Source organism: Erpetoichthys calabaricus, chromosome 5 (assembly GCF_900747795.2).
Source record: "Erpetoichthys calabaricus chromosome 5, fErpCal1.3, whole genome shotgun sequence".
In the NCBI taxonomy this organism is placed as follows: Eukaryota; Metazoa; Chordata; class Cladistia; order Polypteriformes; family Polypteridae; genus Erpetoichthys; species Erpetoichthys calabaricus.
The window spans coordinates 60,796,369-60,810,955 of record NC_041398.2 but is presented as its reverse complement, the minus strand read 5'-3'; the positions used below and the strand labels follow the sequence as shown (position 1 = coordinate 60,810,955).

General features: G+C 36.2%; 1 protein-coding gene across 1 annotated transcript in view; it reads left to right on the top strand.

Annotated features, from left to right (window-relative positions):
- The window catches only part of fbxo41 (F-box protein 41), a 209,134-nt gene that overhangs the window by 172,694 nt on the left and 21,853 nt on the right, over positions 1–14,587 (top strand). Inside the window, exons 8-10 of the mRNA XM_028801555.2 lie at positions 1,636–1,788; positions 3,510–3,605; positions 9,273–9,391. Coding sequence (XP_028657388.1) covers positions 1,636–1,788; positions 3,510–3,605; positions 9,273–9,391 — 368 coding nt within the window. The remainder of the gene's footprint in view (positions 1–1,635; positions 1,789–3,509; positions 3,606–9,272; positions 9,392–14,587) is intronic.

Sequence of the window (14,587 nt, the reverse complement as noted above, 5' to 3'; positions counted from 1 at the left end):
GAAGTAGGGCTCCCCAGTCCCTGCAGCACACCTTTGTATCACCCACAGAACCCAACAAGGCTGAGTTGAAGAACTCCATGTCCCATGCTGCCCTATGGGAATTTGAGGCACTGCTACAACCCAAGGGCTGCCATCTAGCATTCCGGGGAAGGTAATGGCCTGTAAACGCTCTCTGCTCCAGTCCTCCCATTTCAATGGTTTCCCAGTTGGGTATAGATGCAGGCCATCCCTCACATCATCTATCTATGTAACTATTTATGTATACAGTATATATATATATATATATATATATATATATATATATATATATATATATATATATATATATATATATATGCGACATGGAGAGGGGATGGTTCCTTACCTGGACGAGAGGCTCCTAGCAGGCAGACAAGCATCCCAGCCAGGAAAGAGAAAGGTGCCAGACCTGGAAGAGATGTCCAGAGTGGATGGACTTACAGCCCATTTGTGCCTAATTTATTTAAATATGTACTAACTTTTAGCGAAAAGGTTTCTACAAAAAAAAGTTTTATTCTAAAGCTTTATTGTTGCAGAATCACTTATAATCTGCTTTTCTACACATTTGAACAAGAAATTATGAAACAATTCCAGGTTGAGAAGGTTGTACATTATGTAATTTATTTCTGGTTTTACCTTTTGCATTTGTTGTTTTCCTCATTATTTTAATTATTCAGTTGAAATAAATTGAATGTTAGTTCCAGAGGCCAGTGAATATGTTAGAGCAGATTTTAGTTCATGTCTACTACTGCTACGGTTTTAAATTACTTAAGCATAATGGTGATCAAAATTCCACAGGGCACTTGAATTGCAGTCTCATAAGTGTATTGAAGCATCTGAGCTGAGCTTGATGGATGTTATGCATGTCTAAGATTTCAAAAGGGATGTCACACTTCTTAGGTGCTTACACAGTTTTGCACTTCTTTCATTTTAACCATTCTTTCAATATACAGGAATAACAACATTTAATAGGCCTCCTTTCTACATCTTAACCTATTTTGTTTCTATTAACCACAAGAAACCACCTGCCCTAATGAGCACACTATACAATAAAGCCTGTTGCCACTGAGGATGTAGAACTCCTGATAGATTCCTACCTGCCCACCCACTAATTCATATATCCTGACCCATGAAATCCAAGTGTACAGCTAAAGACTGTACTTACATTTAATCTATTCAATTTTAATATCTCTTACAGAGCTTGGAAGAACGTTTTAGACCAACATTTTTCATCTTTTTCAAAGCTTCTTTCCATCTTTATACTGTGTATATCATACTGATGCAAAGCTAAAGCAGACATAGCTCTTTGTCACCCTCTGGAGCTTAATAGGTATATTACAATACTTGCTGTTTATAAATATGTTTTCTTCATTATTCCTTTTTAAATGAAAAACATGTTTAATTTTGGAAGGTTCGGGCAATTTATACATCTAGATTGCACTACTGATAACTTCTCTTTAACAGTGTATTTGGAGCTCCATTGGAATGATACCTTTGTAAATCTTTGTAGCAAACATGAACATTAAAATAAATTCCAGAAGTAACTATTTATTTACCAGCGGTTGAAACCAAAAATGGTATTTTTTTTTCTCTAAATAACAATCTTCTTCATTTTAGTGGTTACTTAGAACTGGGATTGGAGGCCATGCTCAAAGCTGCAGGAGGCAACCTTCTGATTTTAAAAATATCTCACTGTCCAAATGTTCTGACTGACCGATCTCTCTGGCTGGCCAGCTGTTACTGCCGCTCATTACAGGCTGTCACATATCGGTGAGCTAATAAATGTCAACCGTTAATTTTTTATGTTATATAGTTACATTATACAGCGCCTTCTAAGGTGAAGCTTTACCACAAGGTGCTTAACAATGATCAATAAATCACAACTTTAAACTGCAATAATGACCTGGAAGTATTTATGCACTTATCCAATGAAAAGCAACTCACTGGCAATGATTGGCAATATGTTAATTAATAAACTCAGTTATATAACTTGCCATTTTATGACACGTATCACCTTTTGCATTGACACCTGGTCTTTAACTGTGTCAACCATAAATATTTGGGAGCTCTAAAATCTTCAAATGTGAGTATCTAGAAGCTCCGTATTTTATGGGTTGCTATTTTACATTAATTTATAAAATTAGTTATGTGACTTGCACCTTTCCATCACCTCTGAATTTGTGGGCTTCATTGTTAAAAATGTAAGTGTTAATTTGAATGTAATTTATATAAATTAGAGCAAACAGAAGTGAGTACATTAGCTTCTATATGTTTTTAGTATTTGTTAAGTATACATATAACTCTTCTTTTTTCTATGAGCACTTTCAAAATGTTTTGTGGACTTGAGCAGAGCGACATAACTGAGACTTTTATCTTAGCTGGTCATCTGTTGGCTTGTTTTATATCTCTTTACTGTTTGGCTGCTAATTCAGCAACAAAAGAAACAATTGAAGCCATAAATAGGAAGATAGTTACAATTAAGGTTTCAGTAATGTTAATCTGCTCAGGTCACCAAAATATTTTGATGGTGTTCTTACAAAATAGAAAATCAACAGTTTTTGAAATATCGGCTATGGCAGAATGAGAGCAGCAACAAGCCATGGAATTAAATAGCGAGTTTAATTAATAACAAGAACTGGCTTCTAATTAAGAACTTGTTGAAATGAAATTCATTAGAGTTTGAGGCCCCGACTTAACTGGTCATCTGTTGGCTCACTCATCTTTTTTCTATTTGCCTGCCATTCAATGAAAAAATGAAGCAGTTCAGAGAACATACTTCTTTAAAAAGAAGTGAATTAAAATGAAGGAAAAAGAACTTAATTATTACAAAACTGGTCACTCATTAAGAAAAGGGTTAGAATGAAAACCTGCAGCCACAGTAGCCCTCCAGGACAGGAGCTGGAGACCCCTGCTCTAGGACCTTACCTTTAACTGTGAAAGTATCAGGAAATTGCAAGTCAATTTGAAAATTTTATATTGATATTCATAATATGATACACTGTATATCTTTAATAAGTATTTTATATTGTAGGGAGGCAACGCCTTATATATTAAACATGCATGTTCAAAATCAGCCTACTGCAGATGGAAACAGGGAAGCTAGAGTTCTCATTAGTATAATATTTGCTGCATTCATATTATTTTTTAAAAGTACTTATTTATTTCATACAGTTATAAACATTACAAAGAGTTAAATCATTTCCATATTTCTATGGAAATTATTTAACTAATTATTTAATGTTAAGTGCAAAAACTGTCTCTTTTGTTAAATGTCAGACTTGCAGATTTAAAACTTTATGGTTTACACTTAGGATCACTAGCCCTGAAATTAGGAATATATGTTATTTATGCTAAAGAAAGTGACAAAGCATTTCAAAACATCTGTTGCATTAGTATGATGTTGTACTTTCATTATCTGAATTCAGATAAATGTATGTGTAAGCTGTCCACAGTCACGGTCAGCTTGTGTTACAACTGTCTCTTGTTTACAGGAGTGCTACAGATCCTGTTGGTCAGGAAGTTATATGGGCTCTTGGAGCAGGATGCAGAGACATTATTTCCTTACAGGTGGCCCCACTTCACCCCTGGTAAGAAAAATAAAAGATGAAAGGTTTTTAAAGACATGTTTGTAACCACTGAGTTTTTTTTTACCTAATCGTTAATTGCTTGATGGAAACATTTATTTAGCAAGATCACATTGGTCTTATGCTTAATTGCATAATTTAAATTCTAGAATATTTCATCTCATCTTCTCAGCTTCTTTTTCTGGTGAGGGTTGCAGTAATTGTGGGATATTTTCTCCCCAATTCACCACAGCAAAAGGTCAATATGCTTCAAGACGAAAGGTGTAAAGCAACAAATGCTGTGGATCATCAAGTTTAGTCATAAAGTACTGTAGGATCTACTTGCTAGTTCCTCATCCACTTCTTTAGATATATGTCTTGATTAATTTGTTGTCCAACTTCTGATCTCATTCACTTAAGCTGTATTTAGAGTACACTGAAGCAAACCTGGAAACCTTGTTGTATTTGTACTCATAGAAGCATAAATCATTGTTTCTGCATTTCAAAAAACAGTAGCTCTGTGTTAATAAATACTGTGGTGACTGCTCTTCACTCTAATTTTCTATCAAAATAATTATATCTTACATACTCAAAAACAAGATAAAAATTTATGAATTAGTTATTTTTCAAAACTTAAGCACAAAAAATAAATCAAACTTAAATTATGAAATCAAAACAAAGGATTGTCGATTTTAAATTCTAACGGGGAAATTAAAACTGTGGCAGAACTAACACCTCTGTATACAGTAGCTATTCTTTTTTATTTAATGTCCTTCTATTTACTTTTGTAAACTTCACTAAACGACTTTTCAGTTTTATGGGAATGGGCCCAAACAGTTAATCGTCTGCTGCCTCTCACATGACCATCAGATCATGCAAACACATGCCAATATTTGTAATGATGTCAGAGATTTTAGTGGACAAAGATAGGCTTTTAGGGTTGATGTTCTGCTGTTCCCTCATTTGCTGGTCCTCATGGGCTCCTTTATTATTTTGTTGTTGCTATTAACTTTAATGCAGCAGGGTTGAGTTGAGTTGGTTTGGGTTGTGTTGTGTTATGAAGTGGTAGGGTGGGAGGTGGCTGCCAAGCATTGGGTTTTATCTTATTGTAATTCCTATCATAATAACTTATGTTCCCCGTTAAAGTGTTTGTTTTGTATTTCAGTAAAAATTTGATCACACAAACAACATTCTAAACTACATTCTATCGTTCTTTGTGTAAAGAAAAACATCCTAATGTTTGTGTGAAATTTACCCTTAACAAGTTTCCAACTGTGTCCCCGTGTTCTTGATGAACTCATTGTAAAATAACAGTCTCAATCCACAGTACTAATTCCCTTCATAATTTTAAACACTTTAATCATGTCACCTCTTAATCTTGTGATTAGCAAATTGTAGAGGGAGAAGTACTGCTTATATTAAATAGGGTGAAATCTAACAAATCACCAGGACCAGATATCATGTACCCTTGAGTGCTTATGGAGGTTAGTAAGTGCATATATGAAACCTTGATGCAAATTTCTGAAAGTCAGTGCTCACTGGGGCAATTTCAAAGCAACTACTATTCCATTAAGTAAAAAGGGTGACGGGGCAGATACAAATAACACTAGGCCTATGTGCATCACAGATACATTCATTTAAAGAATTATTAAGAAATGATTGAGCAACACATGGTAAGAATAAACGTTTTAATGAACAGCATGGGTTCAGATAGGCAACGTTGTGTTTCTCTAATATATTAGAATTCTATAAGGAAGCAACAAAAGGATTTGATCAGTTATTCGATTCTGAACATAAGGTGTTGCCATTTAAAATTAGGCAGTTCACACCCAATATATTTTTCTTGGATAACAGGTGGTTGTGAGACTGACTTTACAAAGTATTTAAAACTGTATGGCTGTATTTTATCAAATGATGACAATATCAAAGGTATCACAATGAACTGATGCCAGTCAAGACAGGCTAGGCACCACTACCCTATTGTTTGATTGATTTTTTTTTAGTGCCATGAACTTGTATGTTTCACTAGTCATTAGCAAAAGAGGGACATATATTATCAGTCAAGTATATTAATGTCAACTTTAAAGAAACCTGCACACATACTGTACAGGAAAAGTGCCAAAAATGCTACTGGTCACAATGCATGGGCAGCTCTGTAATTAATGGCATTCTGAAAATGGGTATCTCATCCAGTGTCAAATTAAAAATCATTTTGCTGAATTGAAAAGAAGTAGAAATAGGTAATAATTGCATAAATCATCATAAATCCAAAGGCACCATGATGCACATGGCAAAGCACATATCTATCCAGTCTAAGGAATACTTCATTAAATGAAAAATAGAAAGGAAAGTGTATGTAAAAAGACAAGCTTCAGTGTAACAAGCAAGGCGTTCTCTAGAAGGTTTGTTTTATCTGTTAGGTTAATATAGTAGTGTTAAATCATATTTAAAGATTATTATGGCAACAAGTTACTGCTTCTGTTCACATACGGTTCCACGACTTTGTGAATTTAAAGCCAGTTTAACACATCTTTGCACTACTGAAAGGCTGGCATTCCCCAGAGCAATAAATACAAGTGAGAAATACATTTTATGAATGATACTGTTTTTGATATTTTTTTTAAATTTGTTTCTTTAAACTCCATCCCACTCTTCATAGTTACCCTTCAAAAAGGTGTTTGAGACCATCTCATCTCAGTCTTCACTAGACTTCAGAGACTTTCATTCATATAGTTTCTAGAACGACTCAATTCTTTTGCTTATCACTCTTGCTTGTACAGTACATGGTGAAGTCTGTTTGAAGTCAAGCACACTATAACCATTAAGTATGACTCTTCTCTTCTCTCCTCAACTTTACAATCAAATTACATACATGATAATCAGCACATTTAAGGACTTGTCTCTCATACTTATGCACAGTTATTTTTACACTCGTGTCAACCTGATTCAATTTAAATTCTCTGTAAGTATAACTTGCAAAATGCACACATACAGTGACTGTGTCAGCTGCTTGGAAAAGAATGTTATAACTGAGAGATAATCAGTTTAATTATAGAAGAAAAACAATTTATTAATGTAGCGTTTTAACACAAACTGGAGAAGGAACAGTAGTCAAGTCTTCTGAAGAAATGTATGTTAAATAATACATGTAATATCTAAAATAAGCAGATAATTTTCAGTTTTAAATGGCACAGTCGTGCATTAGTTAGCACTGTTGCCTCATAACTCTGGGAACTCCAGCTCAACAACTGATAATATTAATGAAACATATTAAAGTAAAATAGTTTTAAAATATTTAGGAAAAAACTCAGTAAATGAAAGGAGCCGCTGCAAATATAATTTTTATATACTGTAACATAAGAAAGAATCATAGTTGGACCCATTAGTATCCTCAGCTGGATAGTGTGCAGTAGAAGGTAGAAGGATGTTGGGTCACAAAAAAAAATGTATTGAATACAAATGTTGGAAAGTTTTGTTAATTTGTATAACACCTTTGTGAGACCTCATTTGGAATATTGTGTGCAGTTCTGGTTCCAATATTAAAAAAGATTCAAAAACATTAGAGAAAATTCAAATGTTGGTGTGAACTGTAAGCAAACATTAAATGAGCTAAGTCTTTAAGGTTTAAGCAAACAATGATTTAGAGTAAGCACAATAAAAGTATTTAAAATTATGAAGGAGTGAGTAAGGTACAGTATATACTTGCTAGTACTTTAAAATCAGTTTTTCAGAATTAACATATCAACTTGCTCGTACCCAGCTAAAACTAAGATCCTCTTTCTTATCATCATTTCTTCCTCTTTCTGTTTCTTACATTCTCATTCTCTTTCCACCTAAGCCTTTCCCACAAACTCTACACAAATTACTAGACAAGAGATCTCTTCCAGGGTCACAGCTAGTATTACATGTAAAGCCCCAAACTTTCCTCTGCCATTAAAGTTGTGGGTGATCTCTACTTCACGCTTTCAGTCAGGGCACCAGAACTATGAAGAGATCTGTTCAGTCAATGAATAAAATTCATAACTTGACAAAGGTTTACACAAATCAGCTTTCACTTTCTGTTTGTGATTTAGAAATGATAATATACTTTTTTTCAATAAACAACCCAAACTTGCTTGCTGAAATAAACAAAACAATGTAATTTATTCATTTAGTAACTTAGAAATAATAAAAGATGAATATTTGCAAATATTTGCAGACCCTAGACAATAAACCACAAAAACATAAATCTATATTAGATTGTTTTTTTCTTTCTTATAGAAAAATGCATAAAATGTGTGAAGTACTGTATACAGTATTTCCTTAATTTTTTTCTCAAGAATCATCCCAGAAAACATTATTTCTTCAAAACCAGGTTTTAAATGTTCTTGTCACTATTTAGATCTTCCTGCTGGTTAGATGAATTAGTTCTTAGCTAGTTATAAAACATTTTAGTAGCTGCATTCTGAGTTCTTCACAATTTGCCTAAACTTGCCGAACCTCCTGACAAAGCCCTTTATATTTTTGTACATCCTCTGGCTTTACCCTATCTAAGAATTTAGAGTTAATAGTTCTCAGAATCAAAGTAGGTGTACTTATGCTTTAGTTCTTGTTGCATCCTGGAGCACTCTTAAAAATAAAGGTGTCAGAGTGGTTCTTCAGAGTGATGCCATAGAGGAACCATTTTTGGTTCCAGAAAGAACCTTTATTTATTTGGATCCGTCGCAGGCTCCATACAGTAAATAATCACAAATAGATGGGAAAATATTTGTGAAATACCAACACAGGCTAAGGTCCAGGTTTTCTTAATCTGTTAGTGTTCTGCAGCCAACTATACATTAAAGGTTTCAAGGTTTTTTTCTGCATATTAGGAAGATTTTCAATGCACAACTACCCAACTTCATATGCAGAGAACCCTTCCCACAATGAAATGATGCTTTATCAAGCAAAGGTTCTAAGAGGAACCACACAACCCAGTAAAGAGCTTTAAAATGCTATTAAGGAACCAGTATTTCTAAGAGTATAATGTCATTTACAGTGTTTGAGGTTTCACAATTGGTGATTTTTTTTGCTAGCATAAAAATAAAACATCTACTGGGTAGTTGGTGATCAGTCAACTTTATTTTTCACCCAAATGAATGTATTGCTGTATATATGGCCTCTCTTATTTGTGCATCTTGTTAGCTTTCAGCAAAGCTGGACTACATGTGGTACCCACATTCAACTTCATTAAGGATGGTCTTCCACTTTTACAGTCTGGCACTATGCTACGCTCTGAAGTAAAAGGGATCACTCCGGCCTTTGTTACACCAACAACCAATGTGCTAGGGGTCCTGCTATAGGGTAGAAGTTAAGGCCAGCACCAATAATGATATAGTTAACGCCTTCATGGAAAATCTCCAGAAATAAAAAAAAAAAACAATTTAGGACTTGATGTGAAATTATAAAAAAAATTATATTGTACACTCACATTTATTTAAATATCAGATAAATAAATATCAGTTTGTACGATGAGGTTACACACACATTAGTGTATGCAATCACTAAATAAATGAGGTCCATGATGCATGCTGGGACATTAGGCATTAGCTACTATTTCTCCTATAAAAAATAAAGAAAAGGTCTTATTAGTATTTGTGTTTGTGGATAAATTTGAAATTAAGGTAATGTAAATATTGTCTATTTTTTTTTTTTATTTTGTTTCTGGTTCAGCCAACAACCAGCACGATTTAGCAATCGATGTCTTCAGACCATTGGGAGATGCTGGCCACATCTTCGTGCGCTGGGAGTAGGAGGGGCCGGTTGTGGCATCCAAGGCCTGGCATCTTTAGGTAGGTACTATGTTGGTTGACTGAAAATACCAATATGGAAAACATGCATAGTATACATGAAACAACATTGCATTTTAATGAACTTTCCTTGTGAGGATTGTGGTGGCAACATGCCAATCTTCATATACCAGGCCACCTTGTCTTCAGAAATTGCTAGCTTTTCCTGAGGAATTGACAGATGATACCAGACTATCCAAGAGTGAGAGAGAGGGGAATTTCCCCATCATGTCTTGTGTCTCTCACTTGTATACTATCCCATCCTAATTCCATGTCCAGGACAGCTCAACTGGCTCTTCAAGGATGTTTACTCCGATGTCCTCTCATACTGATGATTCCCTCATATTGTCATGGAGTCTGAGCCAGAAACCCTGCACAAGAATATGTTTCCATCACTTATTCTTTCTATCACTATCCAGATCTTGTGACTATAGGTGAGGATAAAGAATGACTGGAAAATTAAAAGGTGCTAGCAACCACAACATCGTAAATATTTGATTTTGTAATATTTCAAAAATTGCTCCCTTTGCTCCCTTTACTTGTGAATGAGACCCTAAGGTAGCTTACCCCATACCAGTAGTGAACAAGCCACTCTTTTTTGGGAGAGGACGATGACCTTAGGTTTGGTTGTCATCCTAACTATATCACATTCAGTTGTGAATTGTTCCTGCATGCACCAGAAATCACAGTCTGAGGAATCCAATTGGATAGCATCATCCAAAAATCACAGAGACACAGCCCTTAAATTCCTAAACTTGATATTTTAGAGCCTCAGCTCTGCCTTATGTCCTATCCATTCAAAATCAGAAACAAGACACGAAACAAGGTGCAGAGTCCAATGCCCACAATGAATGGACTCAGTCTAATGCCAAATATATAAGTCTAACTCTAACTTTACAAAAGACAAACATAAGTAACGTGGGTTTGTGTGCACTGTGTTATTGTAAATAGTTGTAAATAAACGTGTGGTGGTGCTTTTCAACATGTCTGCCTGTCTGTGTCCGGGGCTCGTTCCACACACCCTTATTCATAACTGCTTATGGTTTACCTTCCTTAATGGCAACAATAATCTTTTGACAACTGGATATTACAGCTTCTGGGGTCTTAAACAGAGTCCATTCAGACTCCAAGTCTCTGACCTTTTTCCAAAATAAAGAAGAAGCTCTTTGGAGCTCTGGAACATGCTTGATAAATTATTTGGTAACATGATGTTAGTAAATGCTGGATATTCCTTTGTTTGCATCGCCTCTCCAGCTCAATAATTTCCTTTGAAGACCATTTGAATCTTAAGGATATGATTGCCCTGCTACTTTGTCCCACTGACCCCCTTTAAATGTCAGTCTTTTCCTCACTTTGCCCACCAGACACATTTGAATTTCACACCTTACTACTGTGTGGCAAACTTGGAGGAAATTGACACTACCAATCTAAATGTCCGATTTAGTTAAACATAATAAAAAACATGAGTCTATTTATGTTGGTGACATGGAAGCATGTGAACCCATCTATCTCTTTTCAGTCCCAGGTAATAAAATCCAACATATTCCAGTAGTATGTGCTGCAAGGCAGGAACAAGGCAGAGCCCCTTGGAACTCTAATGCAATGCTAACCACTGTGTTATCATATAACCCTGAAGAAAACCATGATTCACAAGATTTTTATAGAAAGCACTCAATAATACTAGCAATTGCCTCTAACTGCTTTAGTTAGCGCCAATAAATAATCATTACAATCATGATACGTTGCATACTTAATTGAAAGAGAGAATGGGTGATGGAAGCCTTTCCTATTTTCTCATCTTTGCTTCAATACAAACAGCAAAAAATAGAATCTGTGCTTTTTTTTCTGGAATCCCTGTAAATGAATTGTTGAGCATGTTGCTAAGCAGCTTCTTCTGCGCCGCTAAAATGCGCAGACTCTCAGAATAACTGGTGACGGCTTTTCATTCCATCAACAGACTTACGCACAACATTGTAAGCCTCACATTAAGAGGAAACACCATGTGAGAGGGTGTTTATTAAATATTTCATTCTGTTTCATTTGAATGCCTTTTGTGATAAAGTTGTCGCCACCTTCCTTTTACAGGGCTCGCCAGGGGCCAAAGAAAAGCATCTTGCAGAATGTACTGAGTCATCTCTGAATGAGAGAAGCCGAGTTCTTAGGCATCGCAACCGTCAAAACCTGAATTGCAAGTGCAACCTTGAAGGTGTTCATTTGAAATCAATGAAATACTAGAAAGAAACAAATATTTCACACTGTTTATTTTAGATAACTGATGATTTAAACTATTTCTACTATTTATAAGAATAAATAAACAGAATGCGGAATAGGCAGTCTTTCATCGACCGCTTGCATCACACACACACATTGATTCTATTGGCCTTTATTTTGCTCTTCATCGTAAGCCACTTTTTTGTAATCGTTTCTTCCTTATTTAGAAAGAAATGTGGAGAAATGTCTGAAGTGCATAATGGAAACCCTTGACAACTTAAATTAAAAGCAAAGAACTTCCCTGCAGGGGGACAGGAATTTCTTGTCTAGGCCTTCAGATCAGGGGATTACTGGTCATGTTGTGATCCTGAACAAATTGTGTTATACTCCTATGCCCAAATTATGCCCATATACTCTAAAAATAAGACTGGGGAAAACATCCACCATGAAAGGTGCTGTATAAAATACAGACTAAATATTAAGATTTAGATTGTCCTCACTCCTCCTGTCAGAGACGTGCAAGTAAGAAGTTCATTGTATCGTGTACACATGACAATAAACTTGGACTTGAATATGAATATTTTTATTCTGCACAACCAAATGTTGTATCAGGGTTGCAGGTAGCCAAAACGTCTTCTCACAGCATCCAGCGTAAAGCAGAAGCCAAGCCTGAGTGGTTCACGTATGTCTAAACCCACACAGTCCAGTAAGCAGACACCACCATTACTTTCTATAGTAAAGAAATAAAGGACTTCTCAATTGAACATGGAGAGGATGTGCATATTCCACAATGAACTTATCCTTCTGAAACTGTGAGGCAGAAGTGCAACCTACCGAGCCATTTTACTGCACTCACACTATCTCATCCGTCTATCCATCCATTATCTAAACCTACTGTTGTAGAGGCTGCTGCCTATGTAAGTAGTATTGGAAGCAATGCAGAAACCATTTCTAAGGTGGATGTCAATCTATTGCAAGCCACAATCACTCATTCCAAGCCAATTTAGGGTTATTAGATAATATAACACATTATTAGAGATATGGAAAGAAAACAAGAATATTCAAACAAAAACTCCCACAGAACATGAAAACTCATCACAGACAGTGACCAGGGGCCTCATGTATAAACGGTGCGTATGCACAAAAATGTTGCGTACAAACGTTTCCACACTCAAATCGCGATGTATAAAACCTAAACTTGGCGTGAAGCCACGCACATTTTCACGGTAGCTCCAACCCTGTCGTATACAAATTCTCCGCTCTGTTTTGCAAACTGGTGGCACCCAGCGTGAAAGCAGTGCAACTGTTCCTGTGTGGTTACCCTTTCTTTTTTAGATCCACATCCCTGACACGGCTTTATCATATACACTGAAACTAACTGCATATTGTTTATTAGTTTAAGGCATCTGATTGTAATTAACCTGCAACAATATAATGGTCCAGGGAATAGCCAAAGTATTCCAAATACCATTGCTGCTTTAGCGTTGTTACTGTCACTGCACCTTCTTTTTCTTCTTTCAGCTGCTCCCAAGGTTGCCACAGCGGATCATCTTTTTCCATATTACTCTCACTGCACCACTCAGAGTATTTATATCACTGTATCTGATAGGGTAATCACAGATCTACAGCAGCTGATTGGAAAGAGTATACAGTAATCCCTCCTCCATCGCGGGGGTTGCGTTCCAGAGCCACCCGCGAAATAGGAAAATCCGCGAAGTAGAAACCATATGTTTATATGGTTATTTTTATATTGTCATGCTTGGGTCACAGATTTGCGCAGAAACACAGGAGGTTGTAGAGAGACAGGAACGTTATTCAAACACTGCAAACAAACATTTGTCTCTTTTTCAAAAGTTTAAACTGTGCTCCATGACAAGACAGAGATGACAGTTCTGTCTCACAATTAAAAGAATGCAAACATATCTTCCTTTTCAAAGGAGTGCAAAGCAAGCAGTCAAAAAAAAAATCAATAGGGCTTTTTGGCTTTTAAGTATGCGAAGCACCGCCGGTACAAAGCTGTTGAAGGCGGCAGCTCACACCCCCTCTGTCAGGAGCAGGAAGAGAGATAGAGAGAGATAGAGAGAGACAGATAAAAGCTCAAAGGGCACGTATTGATTTTTTTTAAGTATGCGAAGCTCCGTGCAGCATGTCCTTCAGGAAGCAGCTGCACACAGCCCCTCTGCTCACACCCCCCTACGTCAGCGCAAGAGAGAGAGAGAGAGAGAGAGAAAGTAAGTTGGGTAGCTTCTCAGCCATCTGCCAATAGCGTCCCTTGTATGAAATCAACTGGGCAAACCAACTGAGGAAGCATGTACCAGAAATTAAAAGACCCATTGTCCGCAGAAACCCGCGAAGCAGCGAAAAATCCGCGATATATATTTAAATATGCTTACATATAAAATCCGCGATGGAGTGAAGCCGCGAAAGGCGAAGCGCGATATAGCGAGGGATCACTGTACAGCAATAAGCTCACGCTGCCTCAGCCATGCTGCCTAGTTGAACTGCTCCCATACATCAAACGCTTCAAAGCCTTTCCTGTATGGACCTCACGGTTCAGAAACAGTTTCATCCCAAGAACTATAAACACACTCAATCAGTCCATAAAGTGCTCCTTGTAGAACTGTTTGTACTTATAAGTACAATTACCTCACTGTAAACTTGCACTACAGTTATAATATTGCACAACCTAAGCCACTTTATAAAGCGCGTATGTACATATGATGACGATATCATTTTAAGATGAAATGCGGCAAAATATGTTTATTATATTATACAGATAAAACTTTAACTTCATTTAAATAATCTATATTGTTAATAATTAAACATGTGTGGACATGGTGTCGCTGCGCTAGCATGGATCTGGCGCTCCATTCATGGATTGTTCCTGCCTCATGCTGTATTCTTGTTGGGGCTGGCGCGACACTGGAAGACTAGATGGATAGAATAATTAAACATGTATTATGAAGATATTTCAATGTTCCTTAAAAG